General features: G+C 40.6%; 1 protein-coding gene across 1 annotated transcript; it reads right to left on the bottom strand.

Annotated features, from left to right (window-relative positions):
* Nucleotides 1-4,277: 4,277 nt before the first annotated feature.
* Nucleotides 4,278-10,276, bottom strand: LOC119741270 (arrestin domain-containing protein 1-like). Its single transcript, XM_038217022.1, has 6 exons — nucleotides 10,237-10,276; nucleotides 8,552-8,796; nucleotides 7,907-8,089; nucleotides 7,023-7,208; nucleotides 5,491-5,656; nucleotides 4,278-4,423 (listed from the first exon to the last, which is right to left on the bottom strand). Exons 1-6 carry the CDS (start codon nucleotides 10,274-10,276, stop codon nucleotides 4,278-4,280), a joined length of 966 nt encoding a protein of 321 aa, XP_038072950.1.
* Nucleotides 10,277-13,306: the final 3,030 nt, after the last annotated feature.

The following is a 13,306-nucleotide window of genomic DNA, read 5'->3' as shown; positions in this document are numbered from 1 at the left end:
CATTCTTTCGTTAACCACTGGATGAAAGTGAGGCGACACTGGCAAGTTTGGGCTACTTGAATGGATTTCCATGAACTAGCTTAGCAGCCTTCATACCTGTAGTGACAACATAGAACAGATTGTATTTTTTTTAGGTGTTGCCCGAGACTGGGACCTTGAGGGCAGAAAGACATGTAAAACAAAATCAGGCCAACCTTACTCTTTAGCTGACAAAATTCTCTGAAATTCTCATGAGCCAAAGACAAGGTCTCAATTCAGTTCAGTTCAACAATTTTCATCTGAAAGTGATGCAAGGTGATTTCAATTTGAAGCCTAATACTATCTAGACTGATACATGTCCAATTTTTGAAAAGACAGACAATTCTCTAGTCTGGTGGCATGACTATGGAGACAATGTGTAAAAATAGGGACTAATGTAAGGTACCAGATGTTCCTTTTGACACAGTTGATTGATGCAGTACTAAAGGGGTGTTGACTGGTTGTGTCATGTGTCAGTCTATTTTTTAGTATTGCATGTTTTCACTATCTTAAGTTTTGCAACTCTCATACACAGTACAGTACTAAGAGTCCCAAATTTTCAGACTAGTGTTGCCCCACTTTTGGATCGGTATGGCAATATTTATCAAATATATCAATCCTAAAGATTGTACTGCCTAGCTAAGTGATGCGATCAAGCTAAATGAGTCGTTTGTCTGGAATTTTCATTTGGATATACAGGCCAAAATAGGGCCACTTCAACACATCACTTCATCACATCTCTTGGTGTTCTGACTTCCATAATTTTTTTGAACTAAAGATGGTATCAGCATGCGGTTTTCACAGCAGTAATGCTGAGTTGTGCTCTTTTCAAATCTGTAATAAAACTTTTTTGACCAGGGCCGACAAGCGACTCTTTTAGCTTGATCACACCACTATTAGGCTGATCCAGCAGTCTGCTATTCTACACTGCGCACATTGGCAACCAACACGTGCGTCTCTCCAATGCCACACTGCATGTTCCAGCCATGTGCGTTATATGCACTTGCAAGCATGTCAGACTTATGTGCAAGCATGTCGGATATCAGTCACGACTGTCATTGGTCAAAACACCACTGGGGCGGGGCTTAATGTGTCAGTTTACTTTCCAAAGTACGTCACAGACTGTGATATCAGATGAGCTCAGGTATATTTATTGAGTAAAACTACTGTCAATATTTTGTATTCAGTAGTGTAATTAAACTAGGTCAAGGGGAAATAAGTATGAAAAAAGAAAAGCTGGACTTTGATCTTTGATAAAATGTACCGGTAGTCTAATTTCTAATTGATATTACAGTTTAACAACTGAATGACAAGGAAACGTCAACTATCTAAGTAAGGATAAAATCAGAATTTCTTAAAAGAGAAAGTTTTAAAGTCACAATGCAGAATTAATTGCATTTGTGTCAGGTCAATAAATGAAATGTACAATTTATTTTATTAATTTAAAGACTGATTTGTAAAGACACATGAATATCTGATATACATGTATATATATAAAGCTGTTATAATTTCTGTCTACTTTGAATTCAGTACAAATTTGATATCTCAGGAATATATACATCTCAGTAATTCTAAATGCGAGTATAAGTGTTCTATATGTCTGTTTGTATTCAAAGAAAAGTGTACTCGGAGGAATGCCATTAAAGATTTCACAAAGAAGTATACGGATATTTTTTTCGTTTCGGTTGCAGAAATAAAGGTTAAACAAAAAACAAGAATTTCTAAAAACAGAATAACATAGAATGTTTTGGAAGTCAACATGTATAATAAATTGCATTTGTGTCGGGTAAATAAATGAACTGTAATGAAAAATCTCATATCAATACCACATTAAATAAAGTCTGTGTATATAACAGAATTATCTAAAAACAAAAAATAGACTTCATGTCTAATGTGAATTCAGTACACTACCTTCTTTAAATTCAGTACAAATTCGATATCTCAGGAATACATACATTTCAGTAATTCTAATAGTGAATATATTATTCGATTGTTATTACGTTGTATTCAAAGACATTCAAAGACCCGATAAAGGTCATTAAAGGTCTTTTATTTTTAAAAAAGAAGTACATGTTACTGACATGGTCAAAGAAATGGTTTTGTTTCGGTTGTAAAAAAAATATCTAACTAGTAAAAAAAATCATAAATTGGGTTCAAATTTTTGTTTTTAAACCTACCTCACTAATAAAGGCGTTTATTTTGACGTCAAGTAATCTTTGAAATCGTTCCCCTAGTTTGCTTCTTATTTGAGACAAACCGTAGAAATGACTCTGGCTTCACCTCTACTTGATAACCCTTTACAAGCATTAAACCCTGGTCTGTATAGTTGAATTTGGCGCATAAACTGGAAGAAGTAAAGCGGTAGGTTGTGTTGTTCTTGGGATAAGGCAGAGAGAGTAGTTTTTTTATAAAATTATTTTTGGTACATCTATTTCTGATGAAAATCACCCTCAGAAAATTGTTACTAAAGCATCTCAATTTATGGAAACTGAAAATTGTACGACGTGAAAGAGAAATATCGTGCCAAAAACTGACAAAGAATTGAAAAATTGAATCCCACTTTCGAAAATCTGACATACATGTGAACAAGTGGAACTCGGAGCACTCTTACAAAGATGAACATTTACGAAATAATTTTTTGGCGATCATTAATTGGGTAACACTTAAACTTAAATAGAATACTAAAGTGTCTTTTGGGACACAGTTTTTTGGGGGATAAACTTGGAGGACTTATTCTCATTTACGAAGAAATCTAAACTGACCATTGATAAGAACTGTATTCAAACAAGCCCGACTATTAAATCTAGAATCCATCCATCTTGATCGTTTCCCGATATGACGGTGGTGCTACGCGTGTTAAATTGACACGGAAACTTCAGTTCAGCCACTGGTTTTGGGCTTTATAAGATCCTCTTCAAAATACAATAAGACGTGACCTACCTATAGAATGTTGGTTGATATTTTAGCTATACATCCATTTATAAAAATGTCAATCTGCTGTAACTTTGCCAGAGTCACTCGTTCACCGCGCACACTATTTACGCTACAATGTTTGTTGACGTTATGTGCCTCGCTTTGATTTTTAAGATGGCGTACCCTAATAAAGGTTTATGAGTCCGTACTTCATAGAGTCCAAAATTCACACTTCACACTGGTGTAGCGGGAATTTAGGTATCTATGACTAGACTGAATACGGACTCATTGGTAGAATCGCGCATGCCTGTCCGAAGATAATTAGAAGGGTCATGTGAACGCCAATTCAACTTATCCGCTTGTGTATAGGGCCTACATCTTCAAATTTCTTGATATCGCGATATAAAGATGCGGCTGAGGTATTCATATTGGTTTACCCGATCAACCTGCATTTGGACGAACGGACGTAGCTATATTTATACGGTTTTAAAACTCTTTACATAAATTATCATTAAAACACATATGTACAATAGTATATACAGTTGTTTTGGCAGTAGCGGGGGATGATGATCAGCCGTTGACAAACTTTTTCAAAGTTCATTATAATATGAATCTGATGAGACCCAAAGCATTAAATGGAAGCAGCTAGAACGATCCATTACTAAGTATATTTAGCAGTTATGTGCACCCTACTTAAGCTTTTTGAACAATTTTATTGCTTCAAACGAAAAGAAAAAGTCACGACGAACGGACGTAGCTATATTTATACGGTTTTAAAACTCTTTACATAAATTATCATTAAAACACATATGTACAATAGTATATACAGTTGTTTTGGCAGTAGCGGGGGATGATGATCAGCCGTTGACAAACTTTTTCAAAGTTCATTATAATATGAATCTGATGAGACCCAAAGCATTAAATGGAAGCAGCTAGAACGATCCATTACTAAGTATATTTAGCAGTTATGTGCACCCTACTTAAGCTTTTTGAACAATTTTATTGCTTCAAACGAAAAGAAAAAGTCACCAAGACCGAAATATGATGATTTCGAATAATTGAACTTATCATTGTTATCAACGGATATCGGTCAAATGTACGGCAACTTTAATTAAACAAACTCCCCCAAAGTAAACAATAGCAAAACATCAACATACGGGACAAAATGCCGTATTGTACACTGAATTATGACATGAATTTTTTTAAAGGACGGAGATTATACGCAAAATTTAAAACTAATACATTATTACTAGATTGCACAGTTATAATGTTGTGCAACATTAAAAAAAAGTATTACTAGGGCCATTTCATTTCAATTCGGTATGGTCAGTCGGAACTACATCAATTTAAACTTTGACTGCTGAAGTATCAGGCGGCTTGTCCGGCATGTGGAAGTAATTGTAGAGTGGAGCGGACCGGCCCTGTACTATATCGTCGACTACTTCAAACTTCATTCCTTCTTCAAAGGTCATCATGTAGTCTTGGACAGGTGCTGAATGTTGTAAACAGAGCAAACAGAGAAATCGTAAGAGGGCCCATGCAATGTAATCGTTTTAATGCAATCCTTGACAATGTGCCTTAGTGTTCCATTTAAAGTTGGTGTATACCAAAGATCCTATAGCGCCGTAGGCGAGTATATATGCTTTTTGGGTGTGGCACCTTGAATATATATTTTTGAATTGAAGTGATAATTTTCTAGCATTACATTAGTTATGAGTTTTCCAATGAGACATCGCACCTAAAAAAATCGGCCCATGACAAGTAATTAATTATTTAATTTCAACTTTTGAATTAAAAGCGGAAGCGCGTCATTTAAAACCAATTTTTAAAACTGTATAAAACAAATAAGCAAGTTTATTTGTTACAGGACATTATTATATTCCTTTAAATTTTGTTCAGAACAGAAAATCGAAATTTTGAAAAAGCACGTACCGACTTTTAGTTTATTTTCAATTTTAATTTTCAAGGGTATTTTGGTACCCTTTTTGGTTCTTATGCTAAATGCAAATTCTCATAATTATGAGCAAAAGGGTGATGTCATTTCAGGCAGAAGCCTCAATGTTTCAGTTACGTTGTCAGCACCACAAGTTGCCAGAATTTGGGATATGTTGCTGGTGTAAATTTTCTTTTTCTTTGGTAATTCATCGGTGTGTCAGTATACGTGGCAGTAATCTAAAGAGCAAACTTTTCTCACAAATGTTTACAATGAGCAATTATTATTTTTTTTTTTTTGGTTCTCAATTGGAACACAAAATCCCTAAACTGAACAGTGTCTTCCTCAAATGACATCACAGGAGTAGCGCCCTTATTTGTCCGGAAAATCATGGAAAATTGTAAATGTTTAAAGAAGTGCGCTTTTACTTTAATTAAAAAGCCACTCTGCCTAGCCTTGCTTTGACTATAAATAGTGATATTAATGATTACAAGTATCACGTTGCACCTCAAAGTTACAGTTTATGGATATTAATTATACACAGTGACTCAATCAGTCAAAGAACAGTAGGACGGTCCTTCGCGTCGAGCAAAAACAATGTACATGTACTAGCTTCCTAGTCTTACCTGCAGTCGCTGCAAAGTGACGACTGGGAGAGGCTTGCCCAGTGGCTTGTTTTGTTTGGCCGTCATGTGGCGGTTCACCGCCGGAATGGAGGCTAGGTTCACGGAGAGGCACAGTTCCAACAGTTACCGGGTGTTTCACCGTGTGGCTCGCTTTGCAGTCTCGAACCTGTTTGGAAGGTAGTACACAAACTTGAACTCACCTATACTGTTGTTTGTTTATAACTAGTTAGCAAACAAAAGATATACAAAAGTAAACCGGCTTATCAACTGACACGGTTATTGTACAATGTCCTTCTTTTATTCACACTTATGTATGTAGACTATGTCATTATGTGAAGTGAATTCAATTTTACAGCGATCGGTAAAACATAGAAAAGGGAGCATATATATATCTAGCTCTGCCTGCACCGTGTAAGGGGCAAATCTATTTCTGTAAATTAAAATCCGAAACAAGGTATCTGAAAAGTACATTGACTGGAACGAGATTTGATCGTATACAACCTTAAGGGTGGATCCAGGGGAGGGGGGGGGGGGGGCAACGGGTAGTACAGTCTGAGTATCACCCGTTATCCACGGAGCTCAGTCGCATGGCTCTAAGCCATAGACTAGCTAACGGGGGCTATGCCCCCCCCCCCAACACCCCCCCCCCAAAAAAAAACCATCCCCCCCTAAAAATATTGTGTTCTGGATCCGCCCTTGAACAACCTCCGCATACATGGTGTGTCGAGGTCGTAGGTACAAAAGTGACCCCATACCTGTCAATAGGGTTGCTGACACCTTTGTTGTGTACCTTGTCGGTTTACATTAGTATAGTTATGTCGTATTTTTGACTATTGTATTTTTTTTATGCTAAAGAAGGAATTTTTGTCACATTTGGATAGAGTTTACCTTGAGCCAGAAATCCATTGGTATAACATTTTTTTCCATCTACCTTGTGGCGGCCATCTTGGATTTCAAAATTGCCACCATTTCGGACCTAATTTGTATGATAACTTCGGACCTGATTGTCATATGAAGTCCATTTTCGTGGCAAACCCCATGATTTTGGTACCAAGGAACCCGTCGAGTAAATTACTACGTGTACATTGTGGTTATCAAAAGATCCATTTGGGGATGGTGGTTTGGGTGGCTATAACACACCCCCTCCTGTACTGCTCAATACTGGCGAAAAAACACCAGCATGTTGTGGGTTGGAACCAAGGGTGGACCCAAAACAACATTTTCTGGTGCTCCAAATTCGAAAAGTTTGGGGGGGGGGGATGGGGGGATGGTTGGGGGTGGGGGGAGGTGCTCACAATCATGGAACAAAACTCCCAACTTTCGTCACGTCGACGTTCCCTGCAAAACGTCATCACTCAATATTTTAAATCTTGCAATTGATTCTTTGATTCAGGCTTTGGATTTTTGATGAGTTGACTGCAAAGCCTCGTCCACCATCCCACTGAAAATGAAATGAGTGGACTTGGGTAGGAAGGCCGACCGCAGTCCCCTTCTTTTGGAACATTCTAGATCAGCCATCACTGAGCCCGTACCTTGACGTAGTATTCAATATCTATCAGATTGCAGCCAGGCAGTCCCGTGGATGGCACGGGAGGAATCAGCAGTGGCCCAATGCTAAAATCTGTCTTCTCACCCTTCCTAAGCTTGACCCTCGAAGATGCTATCGCCAAATTTGCTTTTTGGAAGTACGTGCCGTAACTGCGGATGTATGTGATTCTCTGAAAGAGAACCCCAAAAAAGAGAGTCGATTCAATTTTGTTTTCTCTCTATATCATCATAATTAGTTTTGTAAATTTATCGCGCCTGTCTGCCTTTGTAAAGATTGAATTCCGAATGCCGTCACACACAATAATTGTGTCGTTACCAGCATGTATATCTATCTATATAGGCACATCACCTATCATAAATAACCTCATGATGAAATGAAGAGATATGAACTGGCATGTTTAGACTTTCAAAAGGTTTTCAGAGTCAGTTTGATATCCGTGATACTTTCCCCAGGAAGAGTGGTTGCAGTACTCCTTGTCTAAACGTTATCTTTTTTTGGCTGAATTTGTACAATTGCCAACTCGCTTGATAACTCCTTCATCCACTATCAGTTCACGTGTAGCAACTTTTTTGGGGGGGTCAGCCTGTACGGGAAAATGCAATTTCCATGGTGGGCGGCCTCAAATAATGTTGCGGAGCAAGGTGATCCTACGGTCAATTTTCATTAATTTGGTGTCAAAACGTTTGCCAAACTTGAAGATAGAAAGTCATGACAGCTCAGGACGAGAAACGCTCGTTTGGCGAAAATATTGTTTAAAAAAGTCAGGGGCGGAGTTCCTCTCTCACAGGCCCTTTTGGAACTAAAATTCGTAGCCCTGATATCCTGAACAAATTATTGTATTTTCACTTAGGAATTTAAAACTTGTACCTCAACTAGACGTGCCTCAAAAGTCCTCGTCTGCTTTTGGCCACTGGAGTTGTCCACATGACCAGTGACGTAAATTCGTTCGCCGGGTACATAACCTTGTTTGGGTAGACCAATCGTGACTTCCGTCTGACGTCCGGTCAAGCCAAGAAAGTCACGGTGCTCGAAAGTCCGCTGTACCCCTAACTTTAAAAACAGTGAAAACACGACAATTTTAACCTATAAGGCCTATTAAGTAGTAAGCACACTGATGCACTGACCGCCGTTGTTATGCAAAATATTATGAATATTGAATTAATTCTGAAAATATTTAATAAAATCGAAACACCCTATAAACATATCTTGTCCAAGTGGCTCTGTCCTTGATATGTATATATTCAGAATTAAAAAAGAAAGAAAAAGAACCCACAAAACTTTAAAATAAATACAAAATTAGGAAAGAACTTCCCCAACTATCACACGGCACTTCCTCTCAGAGTTCTGAGACGACGAAACCAGATTTTTATTGTAATGATTTTGATTAACAACCAATCAGATATCTCCTTCGAGTTGAACCTTAGTTACGCCACTGGTCTCTAGTCAGATCATGGAGGAATGAAATAAATAACGTTATTCCTCCGAGTCGTGTCTTGTGCAAACAAACTGTACCTCCACGCCGGCCATTTGGTTCAGATCCACGGTTGGCCCGGCCATGTTGAACACGACTACTGTGTTGTACACCTTGTTACCCAGGGATCGCCTGAGGGACACGGTGGCCGTCGCTGTGTACCGCACATGCCCAAACCTCGTCTCAAATGGGGAGGGGATGGGTTGTTGTGGAAGTTGAAAAGCGAAGGGAAAGCTGTGTGACCCGGGGAGGAGGGTGAGGTCTGTGACGTCACGCTCTCCTTTTCCTGGAGGGCACAAAGAAAAGTTTTGGGCTGGACAGTGTTGAACCACTTTAGTCAAATCCATAGCCGTTAAATTTGTGTCTAGTCCCGACAGTTTCCAGCAGAGTTGTAGTGAGTGCATCACAAGTCTTATCACAAGTCATATTAGGGGGTCTTTGAGTCAAATCACACATACATGTACTTGTTCCGTAGTTGTGGGACTATACACACGAGTTGTCCCACGGTACTAATATGGGGACCGAAGACGCTATGGGGACAGCAGCAAGTCCCCATAACTCGGTCCTAATTACCCTAACGATAAAAAAACCTTCCCCATAACGAGGTGACGGTCCACCCACAAGTGTAGGTCGCAAGATTAACAGGGGAGTACTAATAATAGTTATAACAACAAGGGATTTTTGCCTTTATTTGATTTCTTTTTGTAATGACAAGTGACATTATTAATTTTTACGACGACCTGACTATATAAAATATACAGCTGTGTTTCAGTTCTATGGACATGCGTGCGTATTGATTTAGCAAGAACAATTGACATACACAGAGCATAATAGTCCTCAGAAATAACCCACAATGCTTCGCATTTCCTCCACAAAATTTTGTAAAGTGGATATACAAAACCAACCTGTCCCAAGCAAGACGAGGCACGCATTGAAGTAGTGCTCGTGAAACTGGGGTCTTTCGTTTCGAGCTCTGCCGCTTACTAATCCGGATTTACCTTCAAATACTATCCACACACCTGCACGAAAAACCCAGTCTTGCGTGTCAAATCCTTCACACAATCATAGAAACTGCACATGGAGGTTTTATAAAAATATACACAAAATTAGTTAAATTCCCCAAATCAGTGGGTCTGAAAATTGATGAACACCGGTACGGTGCAGGATTTTGATAACTCATATCTTGTCGTCCTGATGCATTCACCATACGAAACAGTGCGGAACTGAAGACAAGCGAAGGGTTTCACGCGACAGTGTACTGCACTGGCAGCTGCAGCAGTGTAGAGCCTAGCCGTGTATAAAACTCGTGTTCGAGAGTGCAGGGGCCTTTTTGTGTTACATACATCCTAGGGAAAGCATAGCATAGAGAGAACAACAAATTCTGTGTTGTCCTCGAACGATCATCATCTTTTGTTAAAAATGGTCCTCGAACGTGTCTGACATGTGCTAAGTCTACAGTGTTATATTATGGAACAAAGGGAAGCACAATGCATTGCCTTGTCCTCAGACATAGATGTAATGGTAACACGACTGTCCGGGCATGATAATGTTAGAACGATAGCGTGTGTTTGTTGGGGGGGGGGGGGGGGGGGGGGGGGGGGGGGCGGGGGGGGGGGGGGGGGGGGGGGGGGGGGGGTTCAAAATCATTAATCGTCCTATAAAGACGTTACTATGATCGTGACAAGACACAAAATTGCCAGATTGAAAAAGAAGAAGATATATTTACCTTTAACGTTATCTATGGCTTCCACTGATTCTACAGTCATCTTTACTTGGCCTCTAATGAAGCCACCTCGAAAGAATACATTCCTGTTTCCATCGAAAACAATCTGTAGGTTCTTCAGGTTTCCCATGGCGAAGTTTTTACGGGCTTCATTTCCCCCTCAAAGTATTCAAGCTCTTAAAATGCAGTTCAATAGCACGTATACATCAAGATGCAAACTACAGCAACATTCAAAGTGCAAAGTGTAAAGTCTGGAGTTTTAGGCTATTAGTATTGTAGTTTTGTCAATTACTATTAAACGGTCGATTCTGTTTTGTTGCAATGGTTTTAGTACGACAATGATTGAATGTACATGTATGTATCTATAGAGAGGTCGAAGTTCACCTATATTGATGATCAGACAGGTTCGAGCGATAGGCCAGATCAAACTTTTTACTTTTAAAACGTCCCTCATACAGTGTGACTCGGCGCGACCCCGAAATCGTACTCTTCGCGAAATTGTGTGACACTTCGTGGCTTCGGCGCAGGTGTACGTGTGTGTAGGTGCCGTACGTATTCTTATGGTGACCGGCGAACACTCAGTGTGCATGGGTACTGGACTGCGAGGTACATGGTTGCACGGATATTAAAAAAAAAACCATAAAAAAAACAGACCAACTAAACGGAAAACAAAACAAAAATCTTTCATTATCGAAATTTCATGAAGCGAAAATCGCAAAAAACGAAAAGGTGCAACTGCCATTTTCTCTATACAGTATTCTCCTAGAGCATCACAGGGGGGTTCTCTTAGAGCATCCCAGGGGATTCTCTTCAGCTTGCCAGGGCCTTTTCTGTTAGAACATCCATGGAGTTCTCTGAGAGATCCCGGACCACACTACACTGATTGCATATGTTCTCTAAGAGCATCCCGGGAAGCCGGGGGGGGGGGGGGGGGTCTCTCAGAGCATCCAACACACACAGTGCTCTGTTTGCATAGGGTTGCTCTAGGAGAACCTCTATGGAATCAGTGCGGTGTGGGCTGAGATGCTCTAAGAGAACCCCTTTGGTGCTCTAAGAGAACCCCATGCAATCAGTTCAGTGTGTGCGTGGATGTTGCGAGAAGTCCACTGGGATGCTCTAAGAGAAACATATATGCAATCAGTGCAGTGTTGCCAGTGGAACGCTCTAAGAAAACCCTTATGCACTCAGTGCAGTGTGGGCTGGTATGCTCTTCGAGGGCTATTGGAATGCTCCAGGAGAACTCCTATGCAGTCAGTGCAGTGTGGGCTGGGATGCTCTAAGAGGGCCCCTGGAATACTCTGGGAGAACCCCTATGGAATCAGTGCAGTGTGGGCTGGGATGCTCTAAGATAACCCCCTGAGGGGGGCTATAAGAGAACCCCTATGGAATCAGTGCAGTGTGGGCTGGGATGCTCTAAGAGAACCCCCTGAGGGGGGGGGGGGCTCTAAGAGAACCCCTATGCAGTCAGTGCAGTGTAGGCTGGGATGCTCTAAGAGAACCCCTGAGGGGGCTATAAGAGAACCCTTATGCAGTCAGTGCAGTGTGGGGTGGGATGCTCTAAGAGAACCCTTATGCACTCAGTGCAGTGTGGGCTGGTATGCTCTTCGAGGGCCATTGGAATGCTCCAGGAGAACTCCTATGCAGTCAGTGCAGTGTGGGCTGGGATGCTCTAAGAGGGCCCCTGGAATACTCTGGGAGAACCCCTATGGAATCAGTGCAGTGTGGGCTGGGATGCTCTAAGACAACCCCCTGAGGGGGCTATAAGAGAACACCTATGCAGTCAGTGCAGTGTGGGCTGGGATACTCTAAGAGAACCCCTGGGGGGGGGGGGGGGGGGCTCTAAGAGAACCCCTATGCAGTCAGTGCAGTGTGGGCCTGGATACTCTAAGAGAACCCCGCTCAGGGGGGCTCTAAGAGAACCCCTATGCAATCAGTGCAGTGTGGGCTATGATACTCTAAGAAGGATCCTGAAATGCCCTAAGAGAACCCCCTGCGGTGCTCTAAGAGAACCCCTATGCATTCAGTGCAGTGTGGACTGGGATGCTTTAAGAGGGACACTGGAATGCTCTAAGAGGGCCCCTGGAATGGTAAGAGAACCTCTGTGCAATCAGTGCACTATGGGCTGGGATGCTCTAACTTGAAGAGAACCGCTACTTTTCCCAGGAACAAACGGTCCAGATTTGTCCATGGTCGTAAGCTTGCCCTGGTTATTTGGACTTTAAATGCTGCATGTCTTTAATAATCATCTATCGGGAGCAGACGAATACATGTCTGTAGTTCAGCATAGAGTACACTGATTTAATTATAAGTAATCATTCAGCTCAAAAGAAACCACTCTTAATTGAGAGGCGACGTAAAACTGTCAGATTTAATATTACAGGAAAATTTAAACGTACATTTTAAAATACATTTTTGAAAACATAAACTGGGGATCGAGAGTGGTAACTATTAAAATGACACCCTACAACTATCAATTCCGTAAGAAATTTGATGCAATACTCATGAGTGTTATTATCAACAGGGATTTTTAGATTAATATGAAGATCGTTCAAATGTAAGCTTCATATAACATTGGGTATCGCGTTATGTTGAGTATTATTAAAAAGTGAAGCAGCATCAAGGGCGGATCCAGAACACAATTTTGGGGTTCGGGGCCCGCTTAAGGGCCCCGACAATTTTTTGGATTCTAGATGCTCTATGGTGCGATCTGAGGCAATTTCTGACCACTTTAACCAATGTTTTTTTGAGGAAAAGATGGTGGTGTACTCATTGCCTGCCTTTATTGCGATGTCACATAAAAAAAAAAAAAAATGGTTTCGTTTTTTTTTTTGGGGGGGGGGGCCATGGCCCCCTTTGGCCCCCCCGGATCCGCCCTTGAGCAGTATAGCCTATGCTTAAAACCTTTCAATTCGACTTAGCCCTTACGATATCTTAGAGAAACTGAAAAAAAATGTTAGAAAAAGATGGTAGTTCAACTTCCCCTTAACGACACCCAGACACAAACAAATTGATTGTGAAAATTCTGTTTTTAACCAAATAACAAAATAAAAATTGCTTCTGTATAGGTAATAAT

This window comes from Patiria miniata, unplaced genomic scaffold (assembly GCF_015706575.1).
Source record: "Patiria miniata isolate m_02_andy unplaced genomic scaffold, ASM1570657v1 HiC_scaffold_5, whole genome shotgun sequence".
Lineage (NCBI taxonomy): Eukaryota > Metazoa > Echinodermata > Asteroidea > Valvatida > Asterinidae > Patiria > Patiria miniata.
The sequence above is the reverse complement of the archived record's forward strand: the minus strand, read 5'-3'. Positions and strand labels throughout refer to the sequence as shown.